This window comes from Sparus aurata, chromosome 19, assembly GCF_900880675.1.
Source record: "Sparus aurata chromosome 19, fSpaAur1.1, whole genome shotgun sequence".
Taxonomy (NCBI): Eukaryota; Metazoa; Chordata; class Actinopteri; order Spariformes; family Sparidae; genus Sparus; species Sparus aurata.
In genome coordinates this window covers 225,537-252,743 of record NC_044205.1, presented here as the reverse complement: position 1 = coordinate 252,743, position 27,207 = coordinate 225,537, and the positions used below count along the sequence as shown (strand labels likewise).

The following is a 27,207-nucleotide window of genomic DNA, read 5'->3' as shown; positions in this document are numbered from 1 at the left end:
TTAGATGCACTGGGAGCCAGTGCAGAGATGCTAAGATTGGTGTAATATGATCAAATTTTTTGGTACGTGTTAAGACTCTGGATGCAGCATTCTGAACCATCTGAAGACTTTTAGTGCTCTCATGTGGAAGACCTGAAAATAAGGCATTGCAGTAATCCAGCCTAGACGAAACAAAGGCATGAATCAGGATCTCTGCATCTGCGGTGGACAGGAAGGACCTAATTTTAGCTATATTGCGCAGGTGGTAGAAGGCGATCTTGGTAATTTCTTTGGTGTGCTGATCAAAAGAGAGTGTAGAATCAAAAGTAACACCTAAATTCTTGACAGTTGAGCTTTGAGAAATAACGCAGTTGTTGAGAGTTACAGTCACCTGATCAACATGGTGTCTCCGTCTGGCGGGAGCGATGACCAGCATCTAATTTTTTTCCGAATTTAGGAGCAGGAAGTTTACTGACATCCACCTCTTCACTGCATATAGGCAGGTCTCTAGTTTCGTGATTTGAGATTTGTCATCAGCTTTTAAGGGCACATACAGCTGAGTGTAGTCCGCATAGCAGTGGAAATGTATTCCATAGCTCCGAATAATTTGGCCGAGAGGTGAAATATATAAAGAGAAGAGCAAAGGGCCCAGAATAGAGCCCTGTGGAACTCCATACTTCACAGCAGTAAAAATTGATGAAGTACCATTGTAGGAAACACATTGTGTTCTTTCGGACAGGTACGATTTTAGCCAGGCTAGGGCCAGGCCAGAGATGGCAAATTGACTTTCAAGTCGGTCTGACAATATGCCATGATCTATAGTATCAAATCACTGCATGAAAAGTGGGATTTTCGGCCCCGTAAACGCCCGGATATCTCCCTAATTTTCGGCAGTTAACGACAATTTACAGGCTGTGAATGTGGCGTTTGTCTGTGCCGAAAATTGTCGGAAACGAACCATGACATCATTGGAGCTCCAGGAGGTGCGAACGGCTCCAATTTGCATATGAATAGCAGCGAAACCACGCCTGGCCAGAGAATGTGTGGGCTGGCTTGAATATCCTCACTCAGTATTGGATGAAACCACTACTCATAAACAAGCAAAATCGCTCGTGATTGGTCACCCTGGGTCATTATAAATGTAAACCCAAGTGAGAATTATTTATATATATACACATATATATATATATATATATATATATATATATATATATATTCATTTATATTTATGATATCATCAAGGACATGAATGAATTTTACTGAGGAAAGGAACATTTGCCAGAAAGGTGTTGTTTATTCAAAGAAAGAGTTTTATTAGCACAAACACACAGCATGTACGAAGCATAATCTGCCCACACAACAAACGGGAAGCGCACAAGAGGCCCAAAATCCTACAGCACCGCGTAGTGTCTGTTTTTGCAGACGTCTGTGGTGCGCTGCCCTGTACTTTGGAATCGCCTCTCATGTGACAGCAGTGTGGCGCAGAGCTCGGTGAGCTCCCGGCTGCGAACGGACAGAGGTCGCACAATTCATCCAGACACCCGCCATCTTGTGCCGTCTTCCTCCTCAGACATCAGGTCCATGGCGGCGCACTTCGAAAGGTCCACCTCATCCTCAGCAAGCACACTCTGGCTCGCTTCCAGCAGCTGTAAAAACAATCAATGAGACGATCAGTACTGCGCGATGCACTGCATATGGATACAACACATCTATTATTTAATAGAATAATAGTCACATTGACCAAAGACGGATCCAATCTAATAAATCTTACCCTTTTTGTCCTCTATCGACTCCGAGCTGAACTCCTCACAGCGTCCGCCTGCGATGCAAGATCTGCTTGCTTGTTGTCCTGCGTACTGTCTCGTAATGTCTTACAGGCAGCTGGAAAACAATTAAAAACACTGGTATTAATAAAGAAACGTACGTCACAGTAAAATTAAACGAGGGAGAAAACAGTAACAGTTACTTACAGACAATGACGTCATTATCGGCATCGTGTAAATCTGGACTTGCAGATTTGGCTCCGAGCTAACAGGAGGTCGCGGCCTTGTTATGAGGCGAGGTTAGTCCGTGAAAACAAAATGCTCGCAGCGATAAACCTCCGTGTCCCTCTGCGGCAGCGAAGCTCCGTCCGTCGGCGACATTCTTTGTGGCGACCCGGCAAAGCTCCTCCCGTCAGCGCAGGCCTCCTCTTGACAATGGCTAGGCCGCTAGCCTAGCTCCTGCTAGCTAGCTTAGCTTCTGCTAGCTAGCTTAGCCGAACTTGATTCGTGTCCATTAAAACACAAACACTTCGACTGCGATGGAGAGTCCAACTCACACACTCACAGCACGTCGTCCGACAACAGTTTACAGTCTGTTACTAATAAAACACGACACTGACGACACACACAGGCCACTGTCAGCTGCTCGACGCCATTAACTCTCTGCTCCTTCTTCCTCGTTACTCACGCTCCGGTCTACCCGGAAGTGTAAAAACTCTTACAGGTCATGAACTCTCACACGCAATAAGAATTACTTTTCAACTGCTTTTAAAACATTCAGAACCCATGAAATTATAGAAATACTTTTTTTTTTTTTTTTACATTTTAATATCTTGGTTATCTCAAAATATTTCATGCAAATTTTAACTTATTAACAACTGGCGTTTTATCTTTAACTTGTTCCCAGGAGAGAGAGAGAGAGAGAAAAGAATAAATAATCTTTTTTACATAACATTGGCCATTGCTAATGACATACACAGTAATCAATCTATCATACTTTCATTAAATAAATCAATTCAAGCTTAAATATAAGGGTCTATAATTAGGCTATACTGAGCCTCATCTATTTATACCAGAGATTTTCTTAAAATGAAGTTAACACCTTTTAGAAAAAGGTCACCTGGAGTAAAATTCCCCCTGCTACCCTGATTTGCATTTGTATAGCTCACAGCATTCTCATTTACATGTTAAAGCCTCCCCTAGAATCAGGGGGAGGGGGGACATTGGGGGACAACTGCCAAGCAAGGCCCACGTCAATTTCCGACAATTATCGTCAGTTTTCGGTGTTGCCTGCAAATTGCCGTTTGCAGTCGCAAACCTGAAATTCCACGTCAATCTACAGTGCCGCATACTGACGAAAATCCCACTTTTCATGCAGTGAATGCAGCGCTGAGATCCAGTAACATGAGCACTGAGGTCGAGTTAGAGTCTAAGGTAAGTAAAATGTAATTTACCACTTTAGAAAGGGCGGTTTCGGTGGAGTGACAGGCTCTGAAAGCTGACTGAAAAGGTTCCAGGAGATTATTATTGAGTAGGTAGCCTGAAAGTTGTTGGGACACGACTCTTTCTAAAACTTTAGAGAGAAGGGAAGGTTGGATACTGGTCAATAGTTATTTAGCGATCCTGGGTCGAGGTGTGGTTTCTTAAGTAGAGGCTTAACCACAACGGCTGAGGGCTGGGGTTGTAAGAGGGAGTGGGTGAGGGTGAACAAGCCATCTGTATCTGTTTATAGTAATCATTCTGTTGTATTTTACTCTGTATTTTGTGTTCATATGCTGCACAAATGAGATGCTACATCTCAATGGGCCATCCTTTCACCAAATTAAAATTCAGACACCAGCCGGTTGTGTCAATCACAGCAGCTTATCAGCAACCGCCTGGGCTATATTTGCAGGATTGACAAACCAAAGGCCTTATCGCTGCTACTGCACACAGCTGACATCAGCCACCCTGCCAAACAATGGGACCTTCATCATCGCTGGACCACATCTCTGCTGGAGGAGTTCTTCAGACAGGTTAGCCCTGTTTTTCAACTGAGCAGCCCTGTTTAGTTCAGTTCTCATTTGAGCTGTAGGGTCTGCACCTAGGATTAGATCAAAAGGTGTAAGCTGCTGACCAGTCAATTCACAGGAAAATGTTTACGGGATTCCAGTTTCAACAACAGTACTACAGCCAAATTACAAACAATGACATAATGACTGTCTGCAGATCAATCAAATAATTTTGGTTTCATGGTGAATATCGCTGAGGTATAATAAAAATTTCCACCACAACCAGATTCCCACTCTAGGTGTAAAATCAAAGCTTCTGACATTATCAACAGAGTAAAGATTACATATAATAAAATTTACAGCTGCATGTTAATAGTGTTGGATTTTTTTGAAAATATATTTATTTCAAACAACAGAGCCCTTCTCCACCGACTGTTATTGTGCCAGTCCTGGGTAGACCTCATGACTTGTTATGATTTTCAAAAGCAACAGAGATTACATATGTATGTATTTAAGCCTGTCATATCCATAAAGCAAGGGTTGATAAGCGGTCACTTACAAAATGTTGATAATAAAAAGGCATGTTTGTACAAGTGTTACAAGTGTAGTTTAAGTGTCATGTAATAACTTTTGCTGTGAATTGGCACTATATAAATAAAATAGACTTGACTGTGACTTGACCCAACCAAGCGCACCTACGCTGACTGTACCTTGTGATGTTGAATTGTTTTCAGGGTGATAAAGAAGCTGCGCTTGGTCTGCCGTTTTCCCCTCTCTGCGATCGCAAATCCACCATGGTGGCCCAGTCCCAGATTGGTAAGATACACATATACAACTGACACTGCTCATGATGAAATTCACCAGGATTTCACTTTAGTACATATTCACCATCATGTCAATTTAATGTGTATTTAGTCCTAATAGTGTTTGATAGTGGTGGTTTATCTTCCAGAACCAGTTAAAGGTATGAATTTACCTTTACCTTCAAGGTATGAAGGTAAAGATAGGAATTTGGACCGGCAGCAAGGGTCACACAGGCTAGGAGGCACTGTGAATGCAATATATAAACAATCTAGGGCTGGGTATTGTTAAGAACCTCACGATTCATATTGATTTTGATTCTTTAGGTCGCAATTTGATTTAATATTGATTCAATTCAATACTGATTTAAATGCTTCGATATCGCATGGTGCAGCGGCCAGGGTGAGACCAGATGTGCTGGGATTTTCCAGTCTCCAGACATCGGCTACCCGTCTCCACAGCTCCGACGGCGCATCACCCTCCGACCCTCGAGTGAGGTCGCGGGCGAGGCACATCCAGCTGCTGGAGGCAGGGACCGAGAGACGTCCGGCGAGGGACAGCGGGTGGTCTGGGGCCGCTGCTTGCCTGAACCGATTCAGAGAATTTTCTGAATCGATATTGAATTGGGAAATAATATATTGCAATGCATTGATGAATCGATATTTTTACCCATCTCTTAAGAAAAACCTTTTGAACGAACAAAGAGCTAAGTGTAGTTAGATGACAATGGACAAGCAGGAAACTACAGTGACCTAGTACTTAGAAAGGCTGGGATATTGATTCTTTGAGATGGTGAACACATGGTGTCGTCAAGAGATTTTTGATTGTCCAATGTTTTTTTTCTGGTATGCCTTAAAGGTGAGACTGTCTCACATGCTGCAGGTGTGTATATCCAAAATAGTCTCTTTCAGTTGTTTGATTACTTTTGTTACTGTTTGTATTCATTTGTTGAGTGATTTAAATTATTTAAATTAAACTCAATGGCTATAAGCTAATAGCAGACTGGAGGGTAAAGTATTTTATCACTCTGGGAAGTGGAATTAGGAGGTCTTGTTTTTTGTTGTCGCTAGAGAGGACAATACATTATATTTTGCTCATTCCCAGGTTGTTTGTATCCTTGCATGCCTTTTTGTTGGTTTGGGTTGCTGGATCCATGTTGTTGGGAGCCATCTGTTTCAGTGTTTATGGGTCTGTGGTAATATTTATTGATTAAGGCTACTTGGTTTGTTACTCCTTCATCTTCAAAGGTAAAGGTAAAGTTAAACTTATTTTAAACTCATGTTTTAAATCACAAGGGTTTAAAAAAACAAAACATTGTTTGAGTCCTTTGTGTTTTGCTACATCTATTTTGAAAAAAATAAGTGTTGATGAAGAATTGAAGAGTCTCACAGGCGGGGGGAATGCTGCTCCGTTGTCTGGTGGTATGGTATTTGAGGTTCATTTGATCTGCATTGATCACAGTAGTTGGTATGAATGGGTTTCACAGTCGCATGTTTCTACAAGCTCTTAAAAACTTTTTTAAGGAGTTTACAGAAGTTGGTTGCTAGTGACCACCTAGGATCTTGCCTCTGTGAACAGGTCACACAATTAGAGTGTCATCATACCTGAGTACATCTAAGGGTTTCCTGGAGGAAAAGGCAGAAGGTACAAATTGAATTATAACCTGGCACTGTTACTGTTTCCCACAGGATTCATTGACTTCATTGTGGAGCCAACATTCTCCGTCTTGACTGAAATGATGGAGACAATTGTAACACCGCTTATTGAAGAGGCATCTCGCACTGGAGTGGATGGCTTCAGACGCTCAAGGTGACACATTCTTTTGAATGTATCTCTTATCCTGTGTGACACACCTGACACTAACATTGTTAGATAATACCATTCTTGAGAATGTGGATAAAACAGATTTATTTTTTGAAACAAATGATAATTAATAATTTTGAAATTTTAAGTTATATATTATATATTATAAAATAAGATCTCAACATTTACTCTTGTACAGTATTAAATGGACAGCATAAAGGTTCAAAAGTCTTTTGTGTGTGTGTGTGTGCGTGTGTCTGGCAGAACAAAGAAACAATGATGGTTCTTGCATCATGTGCTCACTGATATCACTTGTATGATATACTCAAGGCTGTGTGTGTGTGACGTGATGCCAGGTTATGGAAGATGGTTAGTTGCATGCAAAGATCCTGATTCTGTGTGAAGAATAACTCAACTAATTTCAAACTAGCCATGTAGCAAAGCAAACTACCAGTAACCTGACCAGAGATCACAACAACACCAAAACAGTGAATAAAACACATGGATTGAACACATGTGCATTACATCAACCAGAGTTAAAAGTCCTGTGTTTAGCCGTGTTATATTATGCTGTGTGCCCCCCGTTCAACGTTGCCAGTCTTGGAAGAAATGGTGATGGTGGTTCCTTGGCTGATGAACCAAGCAGGAGAAGGTTGCACTTCCAATGTTGAACAATGCTGTTCTTACTGTGCAAAGTCTGATGATAGACAGCTGGTGAAGGAAACTGGTCGCTCCTTTCCTTTGCAAGGATAGTAGCTTGGTGCTAACTTACTTTGTGTTCCTCAGATTGTGGAATTAGCTTGCAAGCTTGCGTCGCAGCTGCTGATGCTAATTTATCTGCAATACTAGCAGGACCTCTTGACGCTGCAGTGAGGAGAAGTTATTTGGGCCTGCTGGAAATGTAACTTGCAGCTCTTAGCAGATGATAGGCCCAGAAGAATCCAGGAGAAGAGAATTCGAGCATGCAGCCCCTTGTGGAGAGAGTTGGAGAACAGAGCAAACAAGTAGAGGAAGGAGCTGGAGATTTGACGTTCTGGTCAGAGTGGGGTCTGTCACCCTGACCAATAGTAGCTGAAAGCTGAATTTGCACCTAGGTGTGATGACTGGAGAATTTTTTAGAATGGAGTTCAGTTCAGAGTCCATTTTGAAATCCACAGTGAACGTATTCATGTGTGGCTATCAACAGATCCTTACTGTGCAGAAAACAGCCTAGTTAAGATAGTTAAGTAGATTGCATCATTCCTGAAATGAGGTCAGTAATTTTTTTTTGATTCCTGATTGGAGCACCATCTATTGGCAGAGAAATCAACAGGTCATCTACATATTGAATAAGCGTACTGTTAGTCACCAAGTCTTTAAAATCAGGGCGATGGTAGCTCAGAAGGTAGAGTGGGTCGTTTTGGAGTTCAGTAGGGTGACAGACGCAGGGAAAAAGCTTCACCTGAACCAACTGGTTGGGGTGATTTGAAGGGATATATCATAAGCAACTTGACTTGTTTCATTTTCTTCTTGTACTTTTGATTTGATTGATTTAAGTGTTTGGGGAGGCAGTGAAACAAGACAAACCTCAAGTCCCAATCAAACTTTTTCCCCTAGTAGCACATCTGTGTCGTTAGCTGCCAGCAAACAGTTGTTACTGTTAAGTACAAGAACAGTAAAATAAACACAAATGTACATGCAGAATGCTGACATGTAATTTTAAATACACCAAACAACAGTTACATAATACCACATTGTAAACATTTACCAGTGGCAGTTGTTACACAAAGGGATACGGTAATTACCAAGTGCATTATCATTGGCAAAACTCGATATTATGTATACAGTGAAGTCAAACAACAGGAACTATGTAAAAAAATCTTGCTCTGCCCCACCAATGTGACCATGTGAACGTTCATTGAAACCCATGTTTGTGTCCAACTGCTGATTGTCCAATATACCTCCCTTTGGTCACAAAAGGTTTATCGTAATATATGTGTTGTATATATGAATAATTACTCACTAGCAAATAAACAGCATCATAATGGTAACTGAAGCTGGGGAACCTGTAGCATGCAGCTGCTTATTTGAAACAAAGATTGTCACATCTTTAATACACATATAGTTTCAGTTTTAGCAAATGCACAGTGTGTATGGGCTGAAATATGTGCCACTAGAAACTGAATTTGAATCATCAATATTTGAGTTTGAATTGCTAAACATGAATAATTGGATTAAAAACCTGAACTTGAATCACATAATTTGAATTTGTATTGTTTTATTTGAATCATTGCATTGAAAAACTGAATCGGAACATTATAATTTGAAATTGAATTTATTAGTTTGGAAAATTCAACTCTATATATGTTTTCACATTCAGTTCTCACAATTCAAATTAAGTTCTCAAAATTCAATTTCAATTTAACGTGACTGACATTCGGGTAGCTGAGGAAGAGCAATCTAGCGCAGATAATTAGGACATAGTCACTTGTTACAATTTACAAAGATTCATAGTTGCCAAGTCCGGTTATTATAAGCGACTCTGGGCTTGTTTTTCTGTAAAGTCGCTTATAAATATTGGTCGCGGGTTGCGGGTTTTTGGGCTTGTTGTTAAAGTGTTCCTCTTCCTATTGTATTGCATGTCATATTGCTTTGAAGTCCTGGAACTAAAACAAAAAAGGATCATAACATATAAAAACAGTAATAAATACAATGATATTTCTGGATTCAGGGTGATATTTGTGTGTGTGCAAAGTGTAATAATCTCTCTCTTTTTTTCTTTTTTTTTTACGACGAACAGAGAAGTTGCTTGTTTTGGGCTTGTTTTCATAGGCCCGCTTGCTTGTTTCTCTCGTGATATTTGGCAACACTGCACAGATTACCTCCGCTCTCCTGGCACAGTTACCGCACACGGGCTTGTGGCATTTCAAGTGTCTGATGTTTGGCTCCGTTTGCAGCTTTTTCGGACCGGCACTGCTTCCTGTCTGTGTCTGCTGCTGCTGCGGTGGTTGCTGCCCACCTTGTGCCGACTGCCGTGGCCCCTTTCCCCTCCATGTATTCTGCCCTCAGCTCCTCTGCCGGCGTGGACGTCCCGGACCAGATGGCGAGGGTGAACTCCGTTAAAGGCTGTATGGAAGAGGGCCAGTGGCGGTCTTCTATAACATCCTCGACCTGGCTGGGATCAATGCCCGCATCTTATTCAAGGAGCACCAGCAGCAGGAGAGCCCAGAGGAAAGTCCTGCAGCAGCTAGCAGAGGAGCTGAGGGCAGAATACACAGAGGGGAAAGCAGACGCAGCAGTTGGCACAAGGTGGGCAGCAGCGGAAGCAACCACCGAAGCAGCAGCAGACACAGACACGGAGGCAGTGCCGGTCCGAAAGAACTGCAAACGAATCAAACGTCGGACACTTGAAATGCCACAAGCCCGTGTGTGGTAACTGTGAGGAGAACGGAGGTAATCTGCGGAGACTGTGACAAGTGACTATTGCTATGTCCTAATTCAGGGTCTGCACACCCCGCCCTTTTCGGTCACACCGAAGGAGTGTACTTTGGTGCGCGCTCTGCAGGCCGCGTCAGCCTGTTGTGAAATGGGACGGTCTTGTGAGATGTTCCCGCCCCTACCCGTACGTCACTATTTATGCAGCCCAGGTCTGTGAAAGTGACAAGAAGAGTAAAGTTTGACTGTCATATCCCTTTGAGCCTCAGGAATTCCTCATTTCCTTTCTAATCCTCCTGCTTGTGGAGGAAGAGGAGAAGCGACTCTGGTTTATCTCCGGCTGAGAGAACCGTGGAGAGGTAAACCTGTTATTAAACCCACATAATGTTATCAATATTATTATTATTAGCTAGCTAACAGTTTGGGGTAATTAACATACAGATACATTTTGTTAATGCTAGACATATAAACTGTTGATCGCCGCATATGGTTTTATTTAAATTTTAAAGGCAGTACTCCTATTTAAAGTGTTTGGTAGATAGTTTTGTTTGTTGTAATGATTTATTATCATTATAATTATAGTATGAAATTGCCTCTTTCTTAAGAAATTCTTAATGGCATGGCAGCCGTCGATCGAGTCAGAACTGCAGACCCAGTTGATGGACGATGTGGTGGACAGAGGAGACTGGACTCCCAAACACCTTGAGTACCGACCCAGATGATGTCCCACTGACACCATCCAGGGTCCACTATTTTTGTTAATAGTGAATAATAATCTGTAAATAGTTATTTATGCTGTAATTATGTAAATAGTTGTAAATGTTAAGACCTTGATAATAAAAGAAAACATTCAATCCCTTGTTGTCCCTGAAAAGTAGCACATGATGCCATTTGCTGTTATAAATTGTACTTAAGTTGTAAATACTAAATGGAATAGACAACGTGTAACAATAGAACAATATTTTATTTCATGAATTATATTAAATGAACAATTATGAACAAATAATTTAAAAATAACTCATACATTAACTAAATAACAAAAGATATAATGTAAGGATTGTCCTCTGGAGCAGAGAAGAGCCTCTCCATCCTCTCTGCAGCCTCATGTCCTCCTTCATCCTCCCTCCTCCTCTTCCTCCTCTCTGTTTGCTCCCTAAAACACAATGAAATGTAAAAGACGTTTTGTGTTATGTCAACAGACAAAAGGGTTCTAATACAGCAAAAAAAAAAAAAAATCTATGTATGTATGTATATATATATATATATATATATATATATATATATATATAATCAGTGTTGGGAAAGTTCACTTTCTACATGAACTAGTTCAAAGTTCAGTTCACAAACTTTAAAATGAACTAGTTCAGTTCATAGTTCACAGTTCCAGAAATGAACTAGTTCATTATTATTTTTCAAAATTATTGCCACAGCCCATATAGAACCACAGACAGCTATTATTTTATCAGTTTTAACACTGAAACTGCAGCTCTCCCACAATATTCTGCAAAACCAGGTTGTCCAGCTGCAGCTGGGAGATGAAGAAAACGGAGCCGCTACTGTACACCGTTAATGCAATTTGGGTGGTAGAGGATCTGTTTTGGCTCGCCGTTGCCCTGTCTTTTGATTTTTTATTCACTTGCACAGACCTTGAAAGGCTCGCCGGGTGCTTTAGTTCAATGTGCCGTTTCAGGTTTTTCGGTACAGGATAGAGTACAAATTAAAAATAAAATAATACATAAATAAGTAAATAAATTATTTAAAAAAAAAGAAGATAGGGAAAAATCTAATAATAAATAAATAAATAGATAGTTCAGACAGTGGCTTCAGGGGAAAACTTTTCATTGTGACTCAGTAAGGTATTACTTTTTTTGTTATTTAACAAAATCAGAGATTTAAGCAAAGAGCTCAGTTCTAGGAGAAAAGGAGCAAATTTAGGTAGTATTTTTGTAAATTTTTGTTTGTGAATAAAACATTTTGCATAGGATAACAAAGTTCATCATGTGTTCAAGAGCATTATCTTCTGGGTTAACAGCAAATAACATGTTTAAGGGTAAGAGAATGGACAGAGTTAGCAGCATAAAAAAAATGAGATCCGACAACATCACTCCAAAACTTTTTAGATATATCACCATAAAAAAACAGATGTGAAGCCTTCATTTGTTTTTGCCTCCATGCTCCATGCACATTGATGACGCATGCGCGGTGTGAGTCTGTGGTGGCTGGGTGTTGCCAATCTGGCACTGTCTAGAACGAAGTTAAACTGTGAGAACGCGCTGTTCACAAATGCATATGAATGAGTTCATGAACGATCGTTCACTTAACGCGTTCATGCACAACACTGTATATAATCATCATAAGGATAACGTTCATCAGGCAGAAATACAGTACGTTCAGTTCACGTTCGCCCAAAATATGAACGAGTTCATGAACGATCGTTCATTGAACGCGTTCATGCACAACACTGTATATAATTATCATGAGGATAATCATAAACTTAGCTCTTCATTCAAACCTTTAACTGGACTTTACAGTGTTACAGTCTGGAAATAAAGTAGGGATCACAGCCTGATCGAAATCTGTTCATCTTGGTCCATTTATGTAAAACGAGTCTCAAACATCTCCACAGTCACAATAAGATATAAGATATAAGTCAACCTCTGAACTTCTAATGTTTGAGAGTGAAGACTCTTAAGGCTTCACTTCCAAAGGCATCAAGCTGAGCATAACCAACGTATTTTACCTTGAAGTTTAACATATCTGGCGTTGGATGTTCAAAGGAGTAAAAACCAAGTATAGACCCAATACTTACATTTAAATCCAGAATCTGCGCCACTTGAGGTTATTTATTTATTTCTTCTCTTCGGGCGCGCAATGAATCTTGGGATATGACAAATGCGCACTCAAAGTGTGCAGACCCTGAATTGGGACACAGCCTATGTCCTGTGTTGTAATGGTGTTATATCGGGTAACGCAGGGCGTGGGAACCAGATATTGGTAGTCCAGAGCCGGACCTTTTAGGTGGTAACACCAGCCCTCGAAAACAGCAGTCAATCATCCCTGTGTTATGTTTTACTGTGAGTCAATAAAGTGGACCTAAAGATGATCGCCGAGTAACAGCGAATCTTTTGCATAACACTACATGGTGTCACGATGGCTAAGTTCCTAACTCCAGAGAATTTTGACTTTTCCCGGCCGGAACAATGGCTCGGTTTCATCGATACAGGATAGCTACGAAGCTAAACAAAGACGATGGAGAGGTACAGGTCTGTACACTGCTCTACTCGCTAGGGAAAGAAGCGGAACAAGTTTATAAGACTTTCATGTTTTCGAAGGAGGACGAGGAAGATCCGGATGATTATGAGACTGTTATGGCGAAACTGGACAATTACTTTGTGCCCAAAGTGAATACAATTCACGTAAGAGCCCACTTCCATCAGCGATCCTAGAAATCAGGGGAGACCGCGGAGGAATACATCAGGAGCCTGCATGATCTAGCTGACACCTGTGCTTTTGCTGATGCTAAGAATGAACATATCCAGGTTAGTCATAGGGATATTGGATAAGGAGCTGTCAGAGAAGCTACAGTTAATGCCTGACTTGACGCTCAACAAAGCAGTAGAGCTTGTGAGGCAGTCAGAGCAAGTGAAACAGCATGTTAGTGAGCAAGGCGCTAATGATGTATGTGCACAAGTTAGTGAAGTCGCACGCAAACATGCGCCATGCAGCAGGGCTGGACTTGGACAAAAAATCGGCCCTGGCATTTTTGGCTTAGACCGGCCCCTCATAATTAGCGGAGCACAACCGGACCATAACTTTTTTGCCTTTAGGCTTATTAGAAATCTACAGTTTATTATTACTTTAGAAGTCTATCAAATAACCATTGTGGAAAGCAAATAAGTACATTTACTCAACACATAGTTGAGTAAAGGTATATTCTATTTCAAGCATGATGTATCATCGGCATCCTAGATCTCAGAAGTTTTTTATTGAAATCATTTCTAATATGTATTTTCTGAATTTCCCTGATATAGCAGCTCAATTCTAATTCTTCAGGTTAAAAGGTGCTCCCTTTAAAAAGCTATAAAATTGTTATATAAGGCTAAAAACAGGGCTGCTTTATGAACTCATGCAAAGCAACTTGTCTTAAAAGCATTTGATAGATCTACTCTTGTTCTATGTGGGCAAACCTTTTGCTAATAGTACTTTTATACATTTTTTTACACTTATTTTAGTAATGCTTAAATTGCAAAGCTTTTACTAGCCTTATCATTTAGCAGTTTTAAAATCTGTTTTTTAAAACATGTTTAACATAGAGGGTTGCTACACATTCAAATTACTATGCAGCCTTTCAACACACCTTTAACCTAAATATCTAAAATGCTATGATGGAGCCTAAAATAGACACTTAATGCTCACCTGATTGACCGTTTGCTGTTTTATCCGAATAAGGTGCCATGGCCAGATTTTGAGAAGTATGCAACACCAATTAATATCGATACTAATCAATCGCCATTGCTCATCATTATCATGTAATTAGAGTTCTCAACGGGCCTGAAAATTACAGTCCAAACCCGAAACAGCGCTACACACCCGCATGAATTGTCTGCCCCCCCCCCGTTAACTCGGCCAGAGCCCGCGGGTCCGGTCGGGTTTGTCGGGCCGGCCCGACCCTTTGAGAGCTCTTCATGTAATAGAGCTAACATTCCCTCCATCACCTCACAGTCACTGTATTAACGTTACTACCTGCTTACCGGCTGTACTACACTGTCCCTGTCAGTCAGCATCATCTCTGCTGCTCCTCTACACTGTAAAAAATGTCTGTAGAAATTACGGTAAAAAACTGTCAATAGCAACAGTAAAATACCGTAAAATAAAAAATTGTATATCACTGTAGTAAATACATTAAAGAAATGTATTTACACAAAGAATTACCGTAAATCAAGAAACAGTAAATAACTTAAATTTTACGGCCTTACTAAGTAGAAAATATGGAATTTACTGTGAATGTTATAAAAGTTTGCTAAATTCACGGTAAAATACCATAATGTCACAAGCGTGTAATTACCCTAAAATTGACGGTATCATTCTGTCTGAATTACAGATTTTGCTGATGTTTACGTTTAAATTTACGGTACACAACCATTAAATCATACCATCATTTGTATAGAAAGTAGAATGTTAAAAAGTATGGTATATTTAAGCAATACATCATGACAGGCCGTGGTATGTGCTTATTATATCACAGTTAAGGGGCATTGTTCGGGCCGACACAAAGCACTAAATGCAATAGAAAACTATAAATGTTGTATTATTGTCAAAACACAGTGAATTAAGATAAGATTAACTTTATTGTCCCACAGGAAAACATAGGCCTACAACAATCGTTAGAGTTTATCATATAGAGTTTTATTGCAGCATTGTGAACACATCCTTTTTGAATAATATGGAAGTCCATTTCCGCCACTTGATGAAAAAAAATTATGAGATACTAAGTCAAAATTATGAGATAGCTAAGTCAAAGTATCTCATAATTTTTGTCAATTGGCGGAAATGGGCTTCCATAAAAAAATAGTATATTTTATTTTATATCTTTCTTTTGTATAGTGAAAACACGATTTCTATTTTTATTTTATTCTTGTACATGTCCTTTTTTTATTATATGTAAAACATGACAATGAAAACGTTGTTGTGTTTGTAGTTGTTCGTGTCAATAAAGCTTTATTGAATAGAGGAGAGAGACACAGAGAAAGACAGAGAGAGAGAGAGAAAGAGAGAGAGAGAGAGAGAGAGAGAGAGATGACCGCTGAGTTAACGGAAGCTAGAAATTTTGAATTTCAGTTCACCGCCATTGCTTCGCGCCCACAGGAGCAGTGTTTGTTGTTGTGACAGAGAGACAGACACACAGACACACAGCTAGATAGCTAGATAGATAGATAGATAGATAGATAGATAGATAGATAGATAGATAGATACAGACAGACAAGACAGACAGACAGACAGAGAAGAGAGAGAGAGAGAGAGAGAGAGAGAGAGAGGACCGCGAGTTAACGGAAGCTTGAAATTTCAGGTCACCGCCATTTCTTCGCGCCCACAGGAGCAGAGTCTCTTCTTCAGGTAAGCACATTCACAGCTCATTGAGACTGTCTGATTAACGTTAGCTAGCCGCAGAGCCACGTTAGCTCTTATTTGTTGACTTTCAAGCAGAGGAGTTCAGGTAGCTATATCTTAAAGGTTGCTGGACATGTCACTATCTGCTTTTTGCCGAATAAAAGAGTCACTTAAGGGCTCTGAGAAGTCGCTAACGTTACAGCTAACGTTGCTAATGCTAGAAAAATGTTTAGCTGTAACTTCTGTAGCAAGTCGGTTAAGACTTTGATAATGGAGAAACTGGTTTACTCTTAATGAAAGATGATACAAGGAGACTTGGATGTATTACGAAGGAAACATTTATTGACACTTGATCTAGGCGAATTCAAAGATAACATAACAAGTGAGAATGATCCCTTTAACACCTTAGACATACATTTTTTTTAACAAATAATTTCACCTTCTCCACAGCACGGTGCAGCTGGATAATGTAAGGCAATCAACTTTGCAGGAATGCGGTATGGCCAGTACTCTGATTCGTCGTCATCGTTATCAGCACTCAGCTTCAGTGAGTACATTTAAATAGATTGGCTTCTGAACTGGTGCTGCCATTAAATGTTTTTGTTTCTTCATACCTGTCAAATACTTACATGGCCACATCAATAATTATGTCTCCCATATATGTCTACTACCCTGTTATCTGGAGTTCCTTAAGGGTAAATCCTCGGAACTATCCTTAAAAAAATCTAAATCACTGATTCGATGTCAAATCCAAAGGATTGTGTGTTTTCAGCTGTAGTCACTCTCCACAGTTTCTCCCTCAGTCTCTCTCAATCTATTAGATCTGCTAAATCTGTTAACCGTTTTAAGCGCCTCCTGAAATCATATTTATAGGATGGCCTTTTTATGAGATTTTTTAAACCTACTCTTCATTCACCATTTAATTTTTTTTCTGTTCCAACTTCTTTAATTAATGTTTTGTTTTTTGTTGTTGTTGTTGCGGGAAGCACTTTGCAACAGTGTAAGTGCTATATAATAATAATTATCATTATTATCATTAACAATGTTTTCTTTGTTGTCTTTCTTTGTCTGGTTGCAGAGAGATTCATGCCAGTCCACAGTAAACACCTGATTGAAGACTGCTGGTGAATTTTCAAGCAGGAATGATGACAACACCTGCCCAAAGTTCCAGTTTCCTTAACATTGTAACATGTCTGTATGAGACTCTGTCCCACCTGTCTTCAGTCAAGTCTGGACCCAATGACTCAAACACCAGTCTTGTCAAGGCTAATTAGAGGTAAGCTATGGTTTATGTCAGTGTAGCAAATGAGTAGATGCAAGCACTCAAACTACACTCAATCGATCTCCCTCAAGTGAACGGTGCCAACAGCTTCATACAAACATACAGTAGAAAAAAAAAAATCAGTATTATGGACAGGATTCAGGATTTAGGCTGCAATTCGACAAGGGTGAAACAAATAGTGATGATCACTTAGTCCTAAAAAAAGTGACTGTTTCTACTTTTCACACTAATACAATAAAATAAATGAAATACTCCTGATGACCTGCAAAACTATATTCCAGAGTACTGGTTTCATTCTATGTATAGCTCATTGGAGCTCAGTTTAACAGCAGAAGGCTGAATTTATCTCTGTAGGCATCATGCTCAGGCACTGCATCAATCTAACCTTTGCTTTGTTTCTTTTTTCTGGCTGCAGAGAGGATCATGCCAGTCTACAGTGGACACCAGATGGACAACACATGAGTCTTCAAGCAGAACTGGTGACTGCTGAATGCTTTAAGTTCCAGTTTCTTGAACACCATCTCCATGTTAAGAGCCCTCTTCAGCCAAGTCTGGACTCAGTGACTCATTAGTGTTGATCAACACAGGGCAAGTGGCTCCTTTTTTCATGACGTTTATTTCTTCTACCATGGACTATCCTTCATATGTATGGACACACACTGTCTTTTGAAGATGTCAACACTGCCTTGTGAGTATACTGGACAAGTTCTGTTTTTCAAAGAGAATGTGTATATGCAAAGAGATGTTCTTAAAGTTTATCAATTATAGTCTGTACTTTGGTTTACAATGGGCTTAATTGGTTATTTCCTTTATAATTTACCATTTGCATTTGCTGACTGTAAAATCTACGCCAACAAACTGTAATTCCATGTGTGTTGTACCATATTTTTTACGGTGAAATTCTGGCAACCACAGCTGCCAGTATTTTACCGTAGTTGAACTTTGCAATAAAATACCGTAATATATCTTACAGTTTTACCTTGTTTTTTCACTGATGGACTGTAATTAGTTTTACATTATATGTGTTATTTTTAAAAGAATTTACCGTAAACAGGTTTATATGATAACTGTTATTTTTACAGCAAATTACCGTAAACAAATAACAGTTCTCTAATGTGAAATTTACAGTTACATTGTGACCGTATTTTCTACGGTAAAGTTCTGGCAACCACAGCTGCCAGTATTTTACCGTAAATTCTACAGAATTTTTTTTACAGTGTACTGCCCGCTGCTGCTGTCTTCACCTTCAACCTGCTGTTACTGGATCATTGCTGTCTCAGAGGACGTGGAGGCTACAGCAGCCCCTCCAGCGAACATGTCTGTGATTTTAGTACATTTTGCAGCATCTACAGTGAGATTCTTCTCTTAGCACACAACTTCTCCGCACCCAATTTCTTTCTCTTTGGTTGCTCCATGTTGTCAGTCCTCGCGCTCAACACTTTGAAACTAGCAGAAGTTACAGGAGACAGCGCAGCGAGGGGTGGGGCCGCCTTCGTACTATATCCTGATTGGCTCAGTTCACTGTCTATATTGAAGACGGACCAATGGGCCGCCCCCTCTAAATTGTGCACTTAGAAAAAAAAAGGAGGGCTGCGTGAGATTGGATTAGCCCAATGTCGTTCAAGTAGGGGTGGGCGATACTGCAAATTTTGATATTGATCCGATACCAAGTAAATACAGGGCCAGTATTGCCGATACCGATACTGATACATTTTACTTGAAAATTTCTGATCAATGAATGATTTTGTACTTTTGCCTTTAATTAGTTGACCATGATTATGATAACGATAAAACACAACACCTATCTGCAAGTAGCCTAAATAGGAATACTAATGTTCCTTCAACAGATACACAAAAGGGTTATTATATTCTTGAGGTAGGCTATGTATCTAAATATAAGTATATATTTTTGTGCTACAGTTACAGTGAACCTGAGTGAGTGGAGTGAGAGAGGTGAAGAGGAGCGCTGCGCTTGAGGACTGAGAGAGACACTGCGATCACACAAACTCTGTGAAGAAATATGTGTGATTTGCTGAATTTATAGAAGAGAAACTACAACAAAAATATCGATCTCATCAAGCTAGTATCGATCCGATACCAATACTCACCTTGGTATCGATACTATCGATATTTGGATCGATCTGCCGACCCCTACCTTCAAGAAAATCAACCAATGGGCCATCGCGGTCGATAAAAATTATTTATAATAAAACTTTTGGATTCAATTATGAAAGCCCAGCCCATAAATGTGCGTCGGCCCACAGGGCATTGCCTGGTATGCCAGATGGCCAGTCCATGCCTGCCATGCAGGGACAAGCAGAGGCACTCAAGTGGACACAGACACAATAAATGGGGCTGAGGAAAACAAGGACATAAATGTTCCAGATGTGGTCGGATGCATATAAAAGAAGCCGTGTGTCCAGCACGAAACGCTGAATGCCGCAAGTGCAGGAAACTGGGACATTTTGCTGTCGCGTGTCGCTCCCGTGTGGTCAACGAGGTTACTGCACCCTACGAGGAAGGAGAGGGGAGTCAAGCACATTTCCTAGGAGAAATAACAGATGTGGGAGATTCAAATGATGCATGGACTGTGAAGCTGCCTATACAAGGTATTGAAATAAACTTTAAGATCAGATCAAGTGTTATATATGAATAGACTTTTAATAAGATATAGCACAAGCCACAACTTAGAAAACAAGCAAGAAGACGAGAGAGTCCAGGAGGTACACTGGACTGTATGGGCCACTTTATTGCCACTACAGTTTGGAAAGAGAAAAGGTTCAGGTTTAAAATGAATGTGTTAAAGAGTCCCAATGTAGCTGCTGCCATGGGCTTGATAAAGCGAATAGAGGAGATCAAAAGTGCAGAACAGCTGAAAGATCCCTATCCAGCAGAGGTTGGTAAACTAAACATAAAGCCGATCAAAATCACTCTAAAAGAAGATGCCATACCCTACTGTGTGACCACTGCCAGGTGTGTGTCAGTACCCATGGTCCCAAAAGTGAAAAGAGAGCTAGAACGCATGGTAACCAGTGGAGTGATACAGCCAAGCAAAGAGCCGATGGAGTGGTGTGCTCCGATGGTTTGCAGTACCAAAGAAAAACAAAGACTAGCCAAGGATATGTGTTGATTTAAAAATGTTAAATAAAGCTGTGAAGAGAGAAGAATATGTTCTACCCACCATAGATGATATCCTGCCCAAACTCACAGGTGCCAAGGTGTTTTCTCTTTTGGACGCAGCCAGTGGTTTCTGGCAGATACCACTAGTTACTGAAAGTGCCAAACTGACAACATTCATAACCCCCTTTGGGAGAAAGCATGGCCCATCTCACCAACTAAGCTAGACCTGATCAAGCTGCAGACCCTGCAAGATGCTTAACTGCAAATGGTCCAGCATTATGTGATGACAGGTTGGCCCAAGTATGCAGTTAAGGTGCCTGACAAAGTAAAAGCCTACTACACTTCCAGACATTACCTGACTACATCAAAAGGACTGATATTGTACAATGATAGAATAGTAGTGCCAGCAAAGAGTAGCAGCTGACATATGTGAGTTGAATAAACAAAACTACTTAGTAGTTGTTGACTACTTTTCAAGGTACATAGAAATAGCCTATCTCAAAGACATGTCCAGTGAAACCATTAGAGCTAAACTGAAAAACATATTTGCCAGATGGGGATATCCAAATATATTAATCGCAGATAATGGTCCCCAGTTCTCAGGCAGAGCTTTTGCACAGTTTTCTCAGGAATATGATTTTAGAGACATAACAACTAGTCCTCACTATGCTCAGGCCAATGGAGAAGCTGAGAGAGCTGTACAGACATCCAAACGAATCCTGAAACAGGCTGATCCTCTCTTAGCCCTCATGAGCTATAGAGCGACCCTGCTGCAGGCCACAGGTGTGAGTCCATCTCAGCTCATGCTTGGTAGGCAGATCCATACCACAGTTCCTACTTTGGAATCTAAGCTACAACCTGCGTGGCCAGATCTCCAACAAGTGAGACAGACCAATGAGAAGACTAAACAAAGCTACAAGCGTGCCTATGACAACAGGCATGATGTCAGACCCCTGCCAGAACTTGAGCCTGGAAATAGTGTTGCCGTTAAGCTGGACAATGAATGCGGATGGACAAAGACAGCTACAGTCCTCAAACAATGTGACTCTCCAAGGTCATATTTAGTGAAGACAGACAGAGGTGTGCTGTGCAGGAACCGTCGTCACATATGGCCCCCCCTGTCTGCTCCAGAGACTTCAGTGAGGAGTGGAGAGGGAAGCATCGAGTGTGATGGACAGTTGCACTCACCTGCTCCAGAGGTTGATCCACCTCTTGCCACACCTCCAGTCACTGTGCCACCAACTCCGGCACATGTTACCTCCAGTGGCATACTTGTGAGGCCACCAGATAGATATGGAGACTATGTACAGTAGTTATGACAAAACTACATGATATTATTGCCTTAGTTCAAGAGGAATCCATGTTAAGAGACTGTTTCATTAAAAGACTATTTGGAGTGAAATGACTGTTATAATGAAGAGTGAACCAGAGAGACTGTTCTGTTTAAAAGAAAATAAATACTGAAAGTGTTCTGTCAACACTGAGTTAATGGTCAGCCTAAAAAAAAAAAAAAAGAGTGGTACACCTGAAAATATGGATGTTAGTAAATTCATAGTTATGGAGATGTTTTGAGTTGGTCTGTTAACAATAATTCATGCTTATGTGTTATATATAGCATACATTCTGTGCACATGTCTTAAAAGACTCAAAGAAAGGGTGATATGTTTTAATGGTGTTATATTGGTTAACGCAGGGCGTGGGAACCAGATATTGGTAGTCCAGAGCCGGACATTTTAGGTGGTAACACCAGCCTGGGAAAACAGCAGTCAGTCATCCCTGTGTTATGTTTTACCGTGAGTCAGTAAAGTGGACCTAAAGATGATCACCGAGTGACAGCGAATCTTTTGCGTAACACTACATGTCCTAGTTATCTGCGCTCGATTGCTCTTCCTCAACTACCCGTATGTCAGTCACAGTAAATTAAAAATTGAATTTTGAGAACTGAATTTGAGAGGGGTGGCCAAGATGGTGGCGCTGTAGTAAGACGTGCTTTTCGCGCTATGTCAGGTAAATTAGGAGGTTTGTGGTTAAGCAACCAATATAAAATGTAAGATGTGCATTGGCCAACACACAAGTGACTACTTCACACATTAAACTGAAGTTAAGTCGAATGGGAAAAAGGAAAGGCAGGAAAATATCGTTTACAGCCACGGAGATGGAGGAAGCTAACGGCGACACACCTGGTACAGCAAACAAGGCAGAGGCTACCAACAAGTTAGTCTCCGTCAAGGATTTGGAAGTTCCTAGTGGACTTGGACACGAGTTAATGGAGGACATTAACTGGTTTGAGGCTAACCAAGACCCTCAACATATCTGCCTCGCTGTCCTACTTCCAGACACCCCGGTTAAACCTCCACCAAAGAAGGTAAAGACAGGTGGTGGAGAAAACGCGGAAATACTAGAAGCAATTCTCTGAAAAGCATGATGAGACTTTCCGTACTGTCTCCTCCAAAAAGACAACAACGGAGTTAACGTTGAAGCACTTAGAGTCACGTCGAGAAATTAACCTGGCTGTCCAGCAACTTACTCTGGACGTTAACCAACAAAAACAAACAGTAGACGGCTTGAAAAACGTGATTAAAAAGCTGCAAACTGAGAACTAGACACTAAAAGCGGACATCACAAAGTGCCAGCTGTACTGCTGGAGATGGTCCCTGAAAGTGCACGGTGTGAATGAGGAGGAGGGAGAGGACATACAGTGCAAGATTATCGACATCCTGGGGAATGTGGCTCTCAAACTTTGCAACAATCTGGAAGAGGGCCTGGACAGCACACATCGCCTTAGGGAGCGGCGGCAGGACGGATCGAGTAGGTCGACCATCATCCTTTTTGCATTGAGACGTCTTCGGGATGCGATTTGGAGAGAGGCGAAAGGCTCCAAGTTTCTGCTCGACAAAAAACTGAGAATCACCGAAGCGCTGTCACCAGAAGACAAGGCAGCGAGAGAGAAACTATGGCCCTTGGTTAAGGAAGCAAGAGAGGAGGGAAAGAAAGCCTCCTTTCGCGGCCCGTTTGTTTTCATAAACGGGAGGAAGATTGATCCTTCAGAGACAACCTGAATTTGGTTGTCTCTGAAGGAGCAAACAGATGAAGTTACCTGAGTATGAGCCTATGTTAGACTGAGTAATGTAGGCTCATACTCAGGTAACTTCATCTGTTTGTCCTTTTCGGGTAGAGTGTGTTCTAAGCTCCTACACTTCACCTTGTTAACATGGTAAAATATGTTAGCCACCTATATGCCCCCTTATCGGATCATAAGCAAATAATTCTGAAGCTAGCTTCGAATCAGGAAACCTTTGGTATGCGAGGTTATTGGAAATTCAACAATTCTCTTCTAAAAGATGTGTCTTTCGATAATGCCGATAAAAAACTTGTAAACGTTATTATAATTATAGGAAGAAATGGGAGTTCTTCAAACATAAAGTCAGGTACATTGCTATCAAAAGAAGTAAAGAATTAAAGAATGAAAAACACAAGCTAGAAACGCATCTGATGTACAGTCTTAACCTTTTACTCAATAAAGAACACATCACCTTAGAAGAAGAGCTTGAAATAAAAAACATCCAGTTACAACTGGATCAATTTTATCTGGACTTGGCAAAAGGTGCATTTATTAGATCGAGGGCTAAAAAGGAGAAAGGAACACTAACAACTTTTTTGCTCTAGAAAAAGGAAATGTGAAAAGAAAAGCATTAACGGCCCTTCATATCAATGGAGTACCCTTGAAAGATCCGAATTTGATAAATGAGTTTGTTTCTGATTTTTACAAAAATGTATACAATTCCAGCTTTAATGCAAGGGATTGTGCAAGTTTTCTAGGGAAAATTCAGACTAATATTCCCTTAATTACTGAAGATTTCAAATCTTTATGTGAGTCTGACCTGTCAACTATTGAACTTAAAATGCATTATTCTCAATGAAGAAAGGAAATTCACCAGGTATTGATGGCTTATCTGTCAAATTCTATACTCACTTTTGGGAATGTATTCAAACCCCACTAATATGTTTGTACAAAGAATGCATTATTCAGGGAGAGATAATGGCTACAATGAAGCAAGGTATTATATCCCTTATTCCCAAACCGGATAAAGACCCTCTAATAATAGAGAATTGGCACCCTACTACTCTTCTAACAATTGATTATAAAATATTGGCATCCCAAACTACATCTTTAATAAAATTGGAGGTCTTTCCTTTATTTTGAAATGTAATTTTTTACCTAATAGATTACCAATCAACCTATCAAAATTTCATCAACAAACCCTCCTAGCATGGAAAGCTGGCTTTTGTCCACAATTTCTCACCCCACAAAGTGTTCCTCTGGAATAATAGCAATATTCTTATAAGAAACAAGACCGTATTTTTGCTAAAATGGTTTGAAAGAGGCATCATCCATATCCTTGATCTTTTTGATGATGCTGGTAATATGTTGTCTTATGAATGCTTTATGTCTGTATACAGTTTTCCTATTCCTTCCAGAGGATTTATATCTGTAACTCGTGCTATCCCAATAGAGTTAATTCAACTTATAAAAAGCCACTTGAGTTACAGTAAATATAAAACAAGTCAACCTGTACTGATGCTGAATGGAATTGAACTAACAGATAGAAAGTGTGATAACAAACAGAATCACCAGTGTTTTCAAAGGATGAATAGAGTTGTGCCTAGAGGAAAGTTTTACTGGAAAGTTTTACCCACAAATATTTCATATCTTACAAGGCTAAAGGAGCACATTTTAAAATACTGCATAAGATATACCCAGTTAGTAATATTATTGCTAAGTTTGTAGATGTTGATGATTCCTGCACTTTTTGTAATCTAATAGTAATACTACAGAAACAACTTCACATCTGTTTTTTTATTGTGATATCTAAACAGAGGAGGCTCGTCCATAGAGGCAGAGGAGGTTGGTCCTCCTCTATTTTTGAGAGGCAAGAGGAAGATCAATTTTTTTTTTAAGAAAGAGTAACTGGTTGAAATAAATCATTACCAAATCTCAGTATCATTTATAAAATATTATATATATATATTATATCATTAAAAAAAGTTTCTTCTTTGGAAGAAAATCCACTTAAAACGGTTCAACAGCGACAGCTGCAGACGGAGGAGACAAAGCAGTCTGTGAGAGTAGCAGGGAGCAGGAAGGTGGGGGCTAGAGGAGGACGGAGGGCTTCTGTCCTCCGTGGGAGGGATCTCCTTCCATTGACTCAATGCATTTAAGATTTTTTCATGCTGATCTATGATTGGCTAAGACACGTAAAATGACGCGCTAAGGGAGGACGTCCTCCCTTACCAATCAGCAACCAGAATACAAGATTGACAGCAGGTTGGTCCAATAACAGTTCCTAAATTTCATTCTCACATTTATACAACTATAAACAAAAAATACTTGTGTATTTTACAGCTTTCACTGCCAGCCATGCTCGGACAAGAAATATGGAGTTTTCAGCGATATTGGAATCGGTTTCAAAGGAAATATAAGCAAATTTCTGAAAGAAAAAAAAAAGTTCGTAGAAATCAGAGAGAAGCAGTCAGAAACATAATTCATAGTTTTCGTTTCTTTCGTTCGTCCTGCTGGAGGACATAACGTTAGCGGCACGACCGGGACAGCAACACAGTTACAGAGCACACAATACAGAGCAGCAATAAAACCACTGTCATGAAGTTCATGCATTGAGTGCTAAGATAGCACAGGGGGTAGCGCAGTTGCCTGCTATTCAGGTGACTGGGGCTCGAATCCCGAAAGGATTACAAATTTATATATTTTTTTGTCTTGTATATTAGCCTTTTAATGAAGTGTTTTTTTTAAAAGAAGTCTTGTAAGTCATTGTTTTATTGCTTAATTTTAATTGAATATAAGAAAGTAGGGTTAATTAGTTGACTTGTATAAAATAACATGACACCGTGGACTGGTTTTCCTTCTGTCCTCCCCAATTTTTTCAGTCACCAGCCGCCACTGTATCTAAAAAGTTTTGGAGTGATGTTGAATAAAATTTTTTTGATGCTGCTAACTCTGCCTACTCTCTTACCCTTTAAGATGTTCTTTGCTACTATGTTAACCCAGAAGATAAGGCTCTTGAACACATGATGTACTTTATTATCTTATATGCCAAAGTTTTTATTCACAAACAAAAATTCGCAAAATCACTACCTAAGATTGCTCCTTTTCTCCTGGAACTGAGCTCTTTGCTTAAATCCCTGACTCTGTTAAATAACAAAAAAAGTAATACCTTATTGAGTCATTATGAATTTTTTTTTCTCCCTGAAACCTCTGTGTGAACTATCTATTCATTTATTATTAATTTATTGTATTTATTTATTTATTTATTATTTAATTTGTACTCTCTTTGATTTATTTATCATTTATGTCACCAATGTGCTGATTGCTATTGTATACCTTGTGGTTTTGTACACTTAAATTGTTCAATAAAAAATTATTTGAAAAAAAAAGAGAACTGAATTTGACTTGTGAGAACTGAATGTGAAAACATATATAGAGTTGAATTTTCCAAACTAATAAATTCAAATTCAAATTATGTGATTCAAATTCAGTTTTTTAATGCAATTATTCAAGTTTAGCAATTCAAATTCAATTAAAGCTGCAAGCAGCGATGAACGGGCCCTCGCCGTCCGCGCACGTCGGGCTGCTGCACCGTCGGATTGCCCGCACACCTGTTACTTGCATGTCATGATAGGGAGAAAACAAGCAGTAAACTTCATGTCAATCGAATGATGTCTGTCTGACTTCCTGTGTCCAGTGGGTGGCGCTATGGATATGACATAGTTTCGATGGACAGATATATTCAGGGCGTCTCCCTCTAAATTCCCGAGAGTTTTGGTGTACATGAGGAATTAGATGTGGAAGTTACATTGACTCGATGCTTTATGGCAAAGGATTTAAATGGACCGCACCGTCCCGCCCACCAGGTATGACGTAGCAAAAATA

The 27,207-nt window shown here is 40.0% G+C and overlaps 1 protein-coding gene across 2 annotated transcripts in view; it reads left to right on the top strand.

The window, feature by feature from the left end:
* The window catches only part of pde1ca (phosphodiesterase 1C, calmodulin-dependent a), a 227,500-nt gene that overhangs the window by 185,355 nt on the left and 14,938 nt on the right, over window positions 1-27,207 (top strand). The window contains exons 12-14 of one of the 2 annotated variants that reach the window (XM_030398474.1): window positions 3,637-3,757; window positions 4,468-4,549; window positions 6,223-6,343. The exons of the other annotated variant lie outside the window; for it this stretch is intronic. Coding sequence (XP_030254334.1) covers window positions 3,637-3,757; window positions 4,468-4,549; window positions 6,223-6,343 — 324 coding nt within the window. The remainder of the gene's footprint in view (window positions 1-3,636; window positions 3,758-4,467; window positions 4,550-6,222; window positions 6,344-27,207) is intronic. 2 annotated transcript variants of the gene reach the window in all.